Genomic DNA, 14,419 nt, shown 5'->3' on the forward strand with positions numbered 1-14,419 from the left:
GCACCATATCGTCGTTTGATTGGTCGCATCATTTATTTGGCCACGTCTAGACCATATTTATTTGATCCAACACCATATTGTCATGCCATTTGTGATGAGATACAAAAATGTACTGTCTCCTCATCATGTCTCATCGTCCGAGCAACTCGTAGATATTTTCACAAAACTGTTGGGTCGATATGCTTATGAGAAATTCCAAAATAAACTGGGCATTCTTGACTTACATGCACCAGCTTGAGAGGGGGTAATGGAATATTAATCTCATATAAATCATCGCAGTGTAAATTAAATGTAATTGATTCTCTTTGTAATTCTTTAGGAAACTAGATATATCATATACGTTTCTAGCTATATATCCTTGTAATGGTCATTGTGAATAAACATAAGAAACTTCTTCTTCTCTCTTGATTTGTTCACTTCTCCTCCAACTACTTTTATCGTGGATGCATAGTCGACACAACCACGATGGGTGAGCAACGAGAGACAAACCTTTATTCCCTAACGTCTTCTTCAAACCAAAGGAAACTACAGCGAAGCTCTCCTACCGTCACACCAGAGCCGCATCCACATAGAAGGAGGAAAGAACCACACATCTGTGGACGAAGAAGGGATCTAATTCACCTTTGAATTTTCATAGAAACCTGAGGGTGTGAAGAGCAGAGGCCACTAGAGCAGATCATGATCTAATCTTGAAACAATTAGGAGAGAAAAAAGAGAAGTTTTCTTGAAACGATTGTCTCGTTTTTTGTTCTTGTGCTTCCAAACAGTTAATATGTGAAAATATTTTTATTATAAACTAATAAAATTTATAAAGAGGTTATGCTATTTAATAAATACTAGGTAACAACCTGCACATAGTGTGCAGATAAATCAATTCAAATAAAATTATTATTTGGGATTTGATACTTGTGTAAAATAAAATATGTAAATAATTTTTTTTTTGTTTTATTTAAATTTAAGTTTATTTTATATAAAGATATATTTCACCCGTAAAATATTTGAAAGTAAATAATAATTTTACCACGGTGAAAGATTTGTATAACATTTCTTTCAATAAAACATGAATAATTATTAAATTTTTAAAAGAAATTAATTTGTTGTTTTTTAAAGAAGTATAATATAGTTTCAAATTAAATGATTACAAATTATTTAATGTATTTAATGAATTTGTATTTAAGTCTGTAATAGCATAGATATAATCAGGATTAATTAATAGGGTTTATTTGCTAAATGTGCTTCGAGCTCTCTTGCAACGACACATCAACATTTTTTCAAGAGTGTTTCTCTATTAATATATAGGAGATTTAAAAATTGAACATAATTAGAAGACAATCTTAAGGCAAGATAGTGATTAAAATAATTTACTATAGATAACTTAACAGAAGCATGGTGTAAATATTATAACTGTAAATTGAAAAAAAATAGAAACATCTTTTATACTATTAAATTAATTTATCATAAACTTTATGTTTTGTTATTTTTGACTTCATATGATGAGAAAAGTATAGTAATATATCTTAATAATAATAATGTTAGCATAGTATATCTTAATAATTTATGTTTTGTTGTGTTTTAACGTCAAATGGTTCCTTTAACATCCATGAGAGCCGTTGATTAACCTGCAAAAAGTGGAACGATTTATCCAAATGTCAGAACTTTAAGAAGATGCACATCAGTAAAGCCTTAGCCGCAAGAAAGGAAGGTGAGTCTCAGATGATCGTGAAGATGGGTTATAGTCTTTGCGATCATCGTCATCAATGGAGATCCATCTATAAAGCATAAAGGAAAACTTACTTGCCTTAACGAACAAGTCAAGATATCTAAGTTCTTTCACTGCGAGGGTTTACTGATATGCATCTTAAAAGATGATTCTAAGTTTGTGGTTTGGAATCCTTATTTGGGGCAACCGAGGTGGATAGAATCTATAATTTGTCATAGTCCTCATGGTATCGACTTTTCTAGTTATGCGCTTGGATACGAGGATAAGAAGAAAAAATCTTGTCGTAGCCATAAGTTCTTGAGGTTTGTAGATTGTTACTACAGTCGTGTACCGGAGCATCAGTATTTTTGGTATGAGATTTATGATTTTCAATCTGGTTTATGGACAACTCTTGATGTCACACCACATTGGCGTATAAACTTTATTAATGGTGGCGTTTCTCTCAAGGGAAACACTTACAGGTGTGCTACAGAAAGGAACTTAGTATTGGATGGAAACCACAGAATCAACGATTACATAATCTGTTTTGATTTTACAAGTGAGAGATTTGACACGCTTCTGCCTCTGCCATTTAGTGCTGGTTATGACGACTATGTGATTTTATCTTGTGTTAAAGAAGAGAAGCTTGTTGTTTTACTTGAGCACAACGAAACAATTCCGTACGAGCTTGACTTATGGGTAACCACTAAGATTGAAACCGAAGAGGTGTTGTGGTCGTGTGGAGCAATTTCTTGAGATTGGAGACTGAATTTGACATTCCTGTTCCACATATAAATGAAAGTTTCTTCATTGACGAGTAGAAGAAAGTCTCAATTGGTTTTGAGGGTAGGTATCGCCACAGAGTTATCGTCTATGGTGAGGCCGGATACTTTAGGAGATTAGATCTCGTTGGAGATTTTAGAGACAAGATGTCGGTCAGATTTGTCCTCTCTTGTTACAAGTTTAGTGCAAATTGAGCAACTTGAAAGAGGGGAAGGTAAACAACAAAGTGATTTGGAAAAGCTTCGATATGATGAAACATGTCGAGACGACTTGTCTCACTTGAAGCGAATCAATAAGCAATATGCTCGAGGAAAGATGCAAAACGAGAAAATGAGATGATTAAGACTGAATTTATTACAGTGCCTAATGTATGTCTTTCATTATGATGTTTAAAAACAAAATAATCTGCACAAGTGGCTTCGCCCGGGCTCGAACCGGAGACCTTCAGTGTGTTAGACTGACGTGATAACCAACTACACCACAAAACCATTTTGCCATAAGTAATAATAAAGATAAAGTTTTATTTGTTTATCCGAGCTGTGCATCAAATATTTTATCATAATTTTTCAAAAAGTTTGTTTACACTTAACCAGAACCCTCAGCTTCAATCTGAGTTTACAAAGTGTGTTTACACTCAAGTAGAACCCTCAGCTTCTCCATCCCATGTCTTCTTTATTTCTTGTACTTAAAGATATGAACAAAATAGAATCAATTATCTATTATTTTCATACATAGACAAAACAAACAAAATACAAATTTTACAAATTCAAAGTTATTACAATTATAAAACTTGGAGTGCACTTCAAGAACTCAACAAATATAGAAGAGAATCTGATTCAACGCATTTATTCTTTTCATATAAAGAAAAAATAAAAATTTGATATTTTATACTAAATAAGATAAATTCAAATTCTATTAAAATAAATATATTTATCACAAATAAATGATGAGCCATCTAGGATCCTATATATATTACAAAGCGTTTTTTTTTTTGCATTCATTGTCTTCCAACTTCAATTGCACTAGTCTACTCACTTGCATCAGCAACATCATGAGTAAGGTCGTGTCAGCCGTTGGCCCGTTGAATCACCTCCTTCATCAGCTCAACGATTCAAAGATCACCCCAAAGCTTTCGCATCCACTAACGTCAAAGGCGATGCCTCAATGATAAGCAAAACATAAAGTATATAAGTCTCAAAACTCGATCATGGTTTTCAATTTTTTTTACTTTCTTCATCTTCTATTGAAATTTTATCTGCATTTTAGCTCATTGGAAGAAATCCACTTGTATTTCTCAACAAAGTGACTGAAGGATGTGGAGCTTATATTGCAGCCAAACAAGAACATTTCCAACCTACTTGTAGCATCAAAGACAGGTGATTGTAAAACCGTTAATCTTCATATCAAAGAACACATGTTTGAGTAAGTTAATACTTATCTTAAAATGTTTTATTTTGTTGTCATCAGACCAGCTTTAGCCATGATTGAGGATGCAGAGAAGAAAAACTTAATCACCCCTGGAAAAGTAATCAGCATTTTTGTTTTTTCATGCATGTTTTAAATTTAAAGGATAATAGTTTCTTACCCACTTAACTGATGCTTGATTCTCAGACAATATTGGTAGAGCCAACTTCAGGAAACATGGGAATAAGTTTGTGATACAAGACTATGGTTAGGTTGATTAGTCCACCGGTTAGGACATTTTATTAAATAGTTTTGGTGCTTTAGTTTATGAATTTGGTTTTCATAATTTCCATTCTGCGTTAAAGTATGTACTATATTTTACTAGGGTTTTAATTAAGTTGTATCAAGGCCTATATAATGGTCTTTAATGATAAATGAGAAACCAAGCCCCAAGAATTAACCTTGATCTCTAAGAGATAATTAGGGTTAAGAGGGAGCTAAGCATTCATATCTTTCTTAATTCTCAAGCAATAAAGTGGCTCATAACAGTTTGGCTTTCATGGCTGCAATGAAAGGATACAAGATTATAATAACAATGCCTTCTTACACAAGCTTGGAGAGGAGAGTGACGATGAGATCCTTTGGTGCAGAGCTTGTCCTTACTGATCCAACCAAAGGAATGGGTGGAGCCGTTAAGAAATCTAAGCAACTCCTTGAGACCACTCCCAATGCTTTTATGCTGCAACAATTTAACAATCCAGCAAACACTCAGGTTCTTTAGAGTTACAGAAAATTAGAAGTATAATAATTATATATATCATGCCCGGTGATGGGGTGGTGCAAGAGGTGCTTTTGCACCATGTCAAATTATTTTGAAAAAAAATTACAAGATTTTAGGCCCTCAACATTTGATATTTTGACAAAAAAACACCCCAATTTCTGAAAACTACAAATAAAACCTCCAAATTGAAAAGAAAAAAAAATTTACACAAGGTCTAAGGAAAAGTTGAGCCGGCCCTGATATATATATATATAAATTGCATATCACATGAATATATGATGGTTGGAATATTGGTGTAGGCTCACTATGATACAACTGGTCCTGAGATTTGGGAAGATACACATGGGAATGTCGATATATTTGTGATGGGAATTGGCACTGGAGGTACAGTCACTGGTGTTGGGAAATTCCTAAAATCTAGAAACCCCAATGTCAAGGTGATTGATTAATTTCTGAATATATCTCGGGAATATCGAAAAAGAGATTGCTTTTAAATCACTAATGTGTTGCAAATGGTAGATATATGGAGTGGAGCCTACTGAAAGCAACATACTCAACGGTGGCAAACCATGTGAACATTTTGAAATGTTTAAAACTTTATTTGTTTTTATCAAGTTTTTGCGGTTGCTAATGCTAGAGTTTGAACTTTGAGTTAGGTCCACATGAGATCACCGGCAATGGGGTTGGATTTAAACCGGATATCTTGGATATGAATGTTATGGACAAAGTACTTGAGGTGATGACTGATGTCTAAGCAAAACCTTCCATCTTTTTATATTCTATTAACTTTTTATATTCTAAACGCTTATGAATGTTATCTTTTTATATTTTAAACCTACCATCTTTTTATATTCTATTTGCACGAGAGGAACAGGTTAGTAGTGAGGATGCTGTAAACATGGCTAGCGAATTGGGCCTGAAAGAAGGTCTCATGGTGAGTGTTTTTATTTTTCTTGTTTAATGAGATAATTAGTTAGATTTTTCTTCTGACTTTAACAGTGGAAACCTAACTTGTAGGTTGGGATATCATGGGGGGGCTAACACCGTGGCAGCAATAAGACTAGCAAAAATGCCAGAGAATAAAGGAAAACTCATTGTTGTAAGAGAGAGAAAAAAAATGTTTTTCATTTCTTTTCTGTGGTTTTGTTTTGATTTGTGACACGAACTGATCGGACGGTGCATTGGAATTTGCTTTTGTTTTTGGACAGACGATTCATCCAAGCTTTGTAGAGAGATATTTGTCGTCTGTTCTGTTTGACGAGTTGAGGAAAGAAGCAGAAGAAATGAAGCCAGTTTCAGTGGACTGATTTGGTTTAGTTTGATGAAGATAATTGTGGAGTAAAGACCAAAAAATTGCAACACAGCTCACAAAATAAAGAACGAGTGATTGTATTATGCTTGTTTTCGAGATAGTGAACTTTGTTTTAAAGTACTTTTAGTCTTGATTGTTTTTTTAAATAATAAAGCCTATGGCATGAACTATCCTTCTAAGACGAATACCATAGACTTAGTAAAGCCTATTGTTTACTTTCTCTCAAACATCCATCGCATCTTCTTGTAGCTCCCATTCTCTCATTATAGAAAAACTCATCAATGGTTGCTTCAGTTTTAGATGATCATTACTTAGCTTGTGTTGTAAGTTAAGTGACTGTCACAATGCAGTTTTAATGGTTATTATGATTACGAATGTGTTGACTGTTGAAGTTTTTTTTTTTTTTGTTTCAGCAGATTCTTAATAACACAGCGGCTAATAAGAGAGGAGGTGACGGTGATGGTTCTAATCCTGAGTCTTGACATAAGTTTTTAATCATCTTGTTTTTTTTATGTAGATAATATTGACAGAAAAATGTGTTAATTTTGTGGGGATCTCTGGCTTTTCTATCTAGTAGTGCTAAAGCTATTTTATTAAACGCAACCCTAAATATGTGTACCTTGATTTTGTTTCCTACGACCGGTCTTATTTGATATAGTATATTTGTGTTTATTTTTCAGTAATTATAGTATCAAAAATCTTCAAACAGCTGCAAGAAAATGTAAAAATGTTGGAGGTTAAGATATCAGTCTCTTAGAACATTGTTTAGATAAAAAAAAAAAATTAAGCTCTATTCAATACACTAACTTCTGATTAGCGTTAAACAACTTTTGGAACATTGTTTAGTAATAATCGAACAAACTAGTAAAGCTCAGAAAACAAATTGAATATAACACTCTAAAAGTAATAAAGAAAGAAGAAAGACAACATTCAAAAAGGCAAAAAGCATAGAAGAAAATATTTTGTGAAAGTTTTAATGAGATGGGAAGAATTTGTTGAGGCTGCAAGGCAGACCATAAAACTCATCGTTTCGCACATCGAGATTGTATAGTCGGAACTTTTCCCACCACTTCAACCCGCAATCTTTCTTGGCTTCATCAGTCTCACGAGACAATGTGCAGTCAAGTACTATCGCTATAATTGCTGCAACTGTTGTGTGCGACATGAATATCACTCTTATCACATCTTCCAACTGTTTTGTATTCACATAAAAAATTTCCCATTGTGATAAGTTACAAAGTTTAAAAATGTGTCCTAAAGTTTATAAGAAGATGTGCTTACCCAATTCGAGCGATGGTCAGACCGCCAACCTCCATTGTAATATTCTCTGAAATATTGAGGGACTGAAATAGCCATAAAAAAGGAGAATCCCAAAATGAATTTGGTGTTGAAGCTATTGAGGTTGCAGAATTGTAGAAAGCTAAGTCCTGCAGAACCTGCAATCAATTGCATTTTATTTTATTTTTTAGTAATAAATAACAACATACTATTAATTTAAAAAAAAAAGTAATCTTAAACATGACACAAGACGATCAAAAAGTAATCTTACACACAAAACACAAGACGATGCAGTAAAGAGATGCCATGATTGGTAATGGTATGGACGCGAAAAAAGCTCCAAACTTTCCTGCATTTTGATCAAAATAAATAAGTTACCAAACCAGTAAAAAATATGCAAAAAGGTCATATTAGTTTATTATAAATTATAATATGAAAATTTAGGTTATAGCAAAAATTACCAAAGATGGAGAAAAAAAGCATGAAGCTAGCTGATATTTGTATCACTCTCCGACTCCCAATCTTAGTCATCGCCAAAAGTCCAACATTTTCTCTGGACATGAAGTTACACTCAATAACCCATAATTACTAGAACTAAAAAAAATGAAAAAAAAAATAATGATGATAATAAGAACAAATGTAAGTTAGGGATGAATTTTGTTACGATGATGTTGTGATCCCTGTGATGCCTCCAAGCATGCCATTGAGTAATACTCCAACTCCCTACAAAATATTTATTCAAATATTCAGGAGATGATTAAATATATAGTTAATAAAGGGTAAAAATAATATGTTTACTAAAAAGTGACTTGATTAAATTGATGCTAGACTTACCAGCCAGCCAGTACCACGGCTAACAACTGATGGTGGGATCGGTGTCGCACTTCCATATCTTGCGGATGCGTAGAACAAACCAGTCGACTACAATACTAGTATAAAACTTATCACTCCATAAAACATATAAGATGATTATATATTATTTTTCTTGGTATTTAATATCAATTTCATATATAAGAAGAAAGTTTGACCTCAAATAGAGTGACCAAAGACGCAGCCATCATCGCAAACGAATCAGTTAGGTTGAAAGTTGGGCTTCCCCATTGAAACGGATATGGTATGTATATCCTATTATTAACATAAAGAAAAATAAAAATAAAAAACATAAAAAAAAATTTGAATAACAAAATAAGGAAGTCACCAAAAACTACAATTTAAAGAGATGAACTGACCAAGGAGTGTTGGTTATGAGACCAGTACGATCTGTACGACAACTGGTTTGAGTAGTCTGGGGTTTGTGGTCATAAACACCACTCGATGTAAGTAGTTGAGCAAACAACCATACCACAGGAATACATAACACCATCCCATAACGGTCACATCTGTTTCCATCCCAAAGCATCACCCCTTTCTTCATCTTCATACAACGCTGTAAGTACTGCACCCAAAAAAAAATAGAACACAGTATCTATTAATTGTAAATGCCAAAGCCGAAAACTAATTTTTTAGCAACGATAAATTTTGTAACACTAAAAAGAGTTAATTGTTTTAGGAAAATTCACTCGGATTTATAACAAGAAAACGGCTTAGACATTACCTGAGTGATAAAAACAAATAGGATCAACCCAGGAAGTCCTACTTCAACACATTTAGCTAACTGTAAAACGAAAGAATTTTACATCATAAAATTTATATATATATTATAATGTATAAGTATTCAGTAACATAAATATTGCCATTTTATATGGCTAAAATTAATATATATATACGTACCAATGGAAAGCCAATATGGTAGAGTCCCAGTCCGGTAAATGTTGCCAAAGGAGCAATGGAGAGTGGGCTTAGAAATCTAATGAACACAAACCAAAAAATACATTCGAGTTTAATGGTAAAGTCATAATGTAGGTAACGCAAAATAATATTATGTAATTTACCTGACAATATTTCTCCATATGCCTAGAAAACAAACAACTACTTGGAAACATCCAGTGATAATCAGGGCCCCTTGTATGCTTCTCATTGTTCTAACAAATCTCTGATTTATTTTATTATCAAACAAATTTTTATTAGTACAACATACATTGTAAAATTAATGATAATATTAGTGTTAAGACTTACTTCAAAAGGATCAGTGTAGTAAGTGAACCGAGTGGAAGAAATGATGGAAGTAATTGGTATGATATATGCATAAGAAGTTGCAGCTATCACAGGCAATCGACTTCCAAAAAACGTCTGGAACAATGTTGTTAGTCCAGAGACAAAAAGTAATGTTTGGATTACTTTAGCCTTTTCTGCCTGAAAAATGTCAAAATATATATAGAAAATTTGTTTGTCCAAAATATCTATATATAGAAAATTCAAAATGTACACAGAAATTTTTTTAATGATTTTAAAATCACTCGTCTCCCTTATTAAAATTTCTAGATTTTCAAATTTATATTGCTTGTGTTTTTAATAACTATAATCTCAAAATTTACATCGATATTTATTAAATATTCAATAGAATTATTAAAAAATCATATTTATGATAAGTTAATAAAACAATAAACTTTCACATGATTTTAACTCGTGATTATGTTTGTCTTGCCGAAAGAGTATAACAAAAAAAAAATCAAAATTTTGGTAATTAACTATCAACACTAAAAAAAAGAGAGCGAAATATTAAAATACCTTTTTTAGAATTATTATGATAAAATTAAAATCTAGAAAAACATGTAATTTCATTTGTGTGTTGTGAATTTTTTAATTAATTTTGTATAGTGTGTTTAAATTTCCAAATTTTTCCAAATCAAATCTACAAAATTATTTGAAAACTCACTAAGGCATTGGAATTTGGGAATTCATTGACGTCTAAATCTAACCAGGAAAATAAAAACTAGAGATTAATCGACCTATTGGACAAAACACTAGTCCTAACAACATGGTTTGTCGGAAGGCAAGAGGAACTGACATAACAAAGATTTAGTAATTTTGTTAATAATTGTTGAAAAGATGTGTTATAATTTTTAAATTTGCTAAAAAAAAATCCAATCTCAAAAAATTATCTGAAAATCATGTACTTACATCACCAGCTCCCATGAGTGTAACTAATAGACTTGGAATGAGAACTGTGATGCCAAGACTCAACATATAATGCTGGAAACCCAACACTACCGCTTCAACTGGAAACACCAAATGTATAACATTTACACACCCAAATTAGATATAAAATAGAAATAAAAAGTAAAATAATAACCAAAATTCAAATAAAACAAAACATACACCAAGGAGGAGGACTGTTGACGCAGTATTGAATTTCTGGGAGTTGTTCTTTTACCGGATGGGGTTGCAACTCCTCGGTCCGATTTCCTGCTCCCTTATTTCCACCACTACCGTTGTCGCCACTGCCACCACCACCATTTGCCATGGACGTTTCTTTTTATTTTCCTTTATTCAAAGTGAACAACTCAATCAATAAACGGTTCGGTTAACATTTAGTGAAAATATTGTATATACAAATATACCATCTTTATCAATCTTTCCATTGCATTCTCCTAAGAGGAGATAGAGACGGTGGAGAAAACTTACGTTTAAAACAATATCAAAGAAGCTTCGTTAGACACGAGTCAAGTGAGAGGTTGTGAGAGACTTTCGAAAAAAGGAATAATTGGAGAGTGAAGAAGAACAAGAAAGTCAAATAGCTACACTTTGAGTGATAATGATATTTTGTATAATCAATGTAGTCATAAACTCGTAAATAACGTCAGTTTTTGATATATGAAATTTGAAAGAAAAATCTTTTGAGATTAAATTGACCATATATCAAGAGATTCTGTATTCTGAGATTAAAAGTTAAAACGTAATGTTGTTATATAAATGCAATTATAAGCTTTGAACATCAAAATGAACGTGGGGAAATTTGAAAAAAAAAAAAAAAATCTTCTGATTTTCAGCGTTGTCGTAAATAAGGGCGTGTGAAGAGTTCAGGAAAGAAGCAGAAAAAATTAAGCCTGTTTCAATGGACTGATCTTTTTTACGTTTGAAGCTCATCTAGGAGTAAGACCAAAATATTGCGACACAGCTCACAAAATAAAAACGTGTGATTGGTATCATGCTTGATTTATATTAATTGAGAAATAATTATATATTCATGTGAAATTATCCCACGTGCCCATTGATCAATTAAATTTATGAGTAAAATTTAAAATAGTGATACTTCTATCATTTTTGTTTGATTTTTTTTTATTGATATAGATTATCGTATAATAAATAAAGTTACTAAAAATCTTTAGACAGCTTATTTTTATTTGAATTAGATATGAATTTGAGAAAAAAAAAACAAAATTTTCTTTCTAATATAAAACTTCAATTAACATGCACCCCAACACTGGATTTTTAATTGGAAATAAGAAATCTTTAGAATTACAAATCAAAAACTTTATACGGGTTTTCAGTTTTTTAAAGCTATACAATTTATGAAAATGAAATTCAAAGCTAACATTCAATCTAACAACCTATTATACTTCTATAAAGGGTTCTAACATTAATAATATAACCAAGACCAACAACACATAATTAAAATTGTAAATCATCCTCTTCCTTATCGCCATAATTCGACGTCACACATACGAGTACCATAAACAACAACTGAGATGCGTAAATATTATCACAAATATTTAGTGAGGTAATCCTCTCATCCACTAAGCTATACATAAGCGAAAAGACAAGCATAAGCAATTCAAAAAGAACAACCAAAACAGGCAAGCAAAAAAGACACATCTGCAGTCAGCTGAACACTAGAGTCGACCGACATCCTCATCAGTCCATCACGAAACCACACGATGATATGATCATGATACCATCCAATAACATGCTTAAGTCTTTTTCAACACGAACGAAGTTGAAGATCAATTTTTCCAGCCAAACAACCATTTGGAATACATTGTTACCACATCTAAAGCATATCCCGAAGTGGAATCAGTCTAATCATAGTTCGGATGAAGGAGTTATTCATTTTACAAATCAGGTAAACTCATGGCTACGCGATTTATACCTACGAGCATTCAACGGAGGATTCCGACCAAGACAAAAGGATTCAAACTATGAACCAAACTGTTCTGAAATCTTGATCCATCCTAGAACCATTGAGAATTGGAATCTCATTCAAATTAGTTCATACTTGAAAGATATGGATATTTCAAGTCAATGGATCTGTCATAGTTCCAATTTCGCATATCAGCCAAAGATTGTGTTTCACAAACCAACTCAGAGACAATTTCGACACGAAACCACTTGAAGGATGTTAATGGATCTCTTATGTTTCCAAAAAGCTCAAAAACAGAAGATTTGGCCAACGAAATACAAGCATATTCTTCATTTTCCAAAGAAGGTCAATCTAGTTCTTCACTTGAAGAGTTTTAGCTCTAATTGGTTTAGGAGCTTTCAGAACTATGTATGGCAACCATGAGTTGTTTCTACTAAGCTCAAGATGAAGAAATGATACAGCTCATGTTATTTCTCATCATCAAATTGGATCAAGGAGTCAAAGAGATAAAATATCAAGGAGGCACTTAAATTGGCTAATTCAAGAGATTATGGGCAAGGAGAGCATATGAAAGTGTATTGGAGTTTATGTCTATCAAGTCCATGCAACTTTGAGCCTAATTCAAGTCCAATAAAACCCAAAATAATCACTTTATTTTGTGATCAAAGAGGAGTGACGAAAATAGAGTGATTCTCTTCACCTTGGGAAGAGAAACACTAAGAATTGAGTCTTCATTAAACCATATATCTTTATTGTTTTTTAGTTTCAAGAATAGTTAATACTTGGTTTGTTACCAAGTTTCTTTTCCTTTATAAAATCATGTTAGAGCAATGAAATAATCAACCAACTTTTTATCAAAAAAATTTCTTTTGTGAGAGTGATTCTCTTATGTTCTTTGTGAACAAAACCGATTGCTTGGTGTGATTCCAACAATTAAAACCGACTGCTCAGTGTGATTCCAACAATCAACAAAACCGATATTTTTGGTGCGATGCTGAGAGATCCGATCTACTTGGTGCGAGGCTGAGAGATCAAACTGGTATATCAAGAGTCTTTCCGCAACTCTTGTGCGACCATTCGTTCCACCATCCTTATTCTTGAGGCTTCATTGTTTTTATAATCAAGGTGTCTCTATCTACCAACTCAAAGGTGCCGATTCCTTGGAAGAATCATATCACACGACTTGGTGTCCAAGCATCAATTCCTGTCGGCAGTCATAGTCTCCACAAGCCACAAACTTGTCCATGGCACTCATACTAGCCAAACCAAGCCATAAACAACCACAAAATCATACAAACACACAAGGGAATCAATCACCAATGAAAGAAACACTTTAAATAGATGTCTAATCTATAAGCCATGCGTCATTAAACTTTTTAAAATCTATAATTGATTGAATAAGTATAAATGTGTTTTTATAAGATGATGATGTACAATAATCCGCCAAACTTGTGTGATAAAAGTATATAATATTAAGGAGTAATCAGTGGGATATGATTTTATTAGAATCTCCACTTATGTAACTGTATATTCTCAATAACTACGGTCTAATACCCTAGTCTCTCTGTATAATATGTATATATATTTCTCCATTGTGAATGAATAGAATCATCCTTCGATACAACATTCATATAATTTCAGAGCAGGTTTAGAACCAAAGAAAAAAAAATTATCTTCTTTGTTTTCCTTATGTCTTCCGCTTCTTCTCCCATGATACCATCATCAACAACAACCAAACACTGCTCCACATAAACATCAACAACCAAACACTGCTCCACATAAACATGACCAGCGTTACCAAGTTGTTTCCACTCAATTATCTTATGTCTCATGCTTTGGTTGATGGCTATGGTTTCGCTGGTCATCTTGACGGCTCCAGCCAGATCCCTTCTGCCACGATCACCATCGAAGGTATTGTCTCTGAAAATCCAGCCTATATCAAATGGAAACGCCAGGATAAGTTGATATATAGTGCTCTCCTTGGATCCATTTCTCCGTCTGCCCAACCAATTCTTTCCCGCACGACCACCTCCTCCGAGATCTGGAGCACTCTGGCCAATACGTCAGTTAGATGTCAATAATGTTTTTCTCCAGGGTACTCTAACTGATGAGGTCTACATGTCTCAATCACCTGGTTTTGTT

The 14,419-nt window shown here is 33.0% G+C and overlaps 2 protein-coding genes, 1 non-coding gene and 1 pseudogene across 3 annotated transcripts; 2 read left to right on the forward strand and 2 right to left on the reverse strand.

The window, feature by feature from the left end:
- The first annotated feature begins 1,665 nt into the window (after positions 1-1,665).
- Positions 1,666-2,778, forward strand: LOC104767880 (F-box protein At2g38590 pseudogene; annotated as a pseudogene).
- A 118-nt stretch (positions 2,779-2,896) lies between these two features.
- On the reverse strand, positions 2,897-2,970 carry TRNAV-AAC (transfer RNA valine (anticodon AAC)). Its single transcript has one exon. It is a non-coding gene; the product is annotated as a tRNA-Val (tRNA).
- A 1,437-nt stretch (positions 2,971-4,407) lies between these two features.
- Positions 4,408-6,093, forward strand: LOC104766501 (bifunctional L-3-cyanoalanine synthase/cysteine synthase C1, mitochondrial-like). Its single transcript, XM_087502526.1, has 7 exons — positions 4,408-4,658; positions 4,967-5,104; positions 5,187-5,238; positions 5,324-5,403; positions 5,542-5,602; positions 5,687-5,766; positions 5,876-6,093. The coding sequence occupies exons 1-7, from the start codon at positions 4,446-4,448 to the stop codon at positions 5,972-5,974; spliced, it is 723 nt and encodes a 240-aa protein (XP_087358652.1). The 5' UTR covers positions 4,408-4,445; the 3' UTR covers positions 5,975-6,093.
- Positions 6,094-6,952: 859 nt separating this feature from the next.
- Positions 6,953-10,660, reverse strand: LOC104767881 (putative nucleobase-ascorbate transporter 10). Its single transcript, XM_010491848.2, has 14 exons — positions 10,516-10,660; positions 10,318-10,415; positions 9,373-9,549; positions 9,189-9,289; positions 9,028-9,103; positions 8,852-8,911; positions 8,487-8,692; positions 8,286-8,382; positions 8,092-8,178; positions 7,922-7,980; positions 7,719-7,810; positions 7,529-7,606; positions 7,261-7,415; positions 6,953-7,171 (listed from the first exon to the last, which is right to left on the reverse strand). The coding sequence occupies exons 1-14, from the start codon at positions 10,658-10,660 to the stop codon at positions 6,953-6,955; spliced, it is 1,650 nt and encodes a 549-aa protein (XP_010490150.1).
- Positions 10,661-14,419: the final 3,759 nt, after the last annotated feature.

This window comes from Camelina sativa, chromosome 19, assembly GCF_030686135.1.
Source record: "Camelina sativa cultivar CO46 ecotype springtype chromosome 19, ASM3068613v1".
In the NCBI taxonomy this organism is placed as follows: domain Eukaryota; kingdom Viridiplantae; phylum Streptophyta; class Magnoliopsida; order Brassicales; family Brassicaceae; genus Camelina; species Camelina sativa.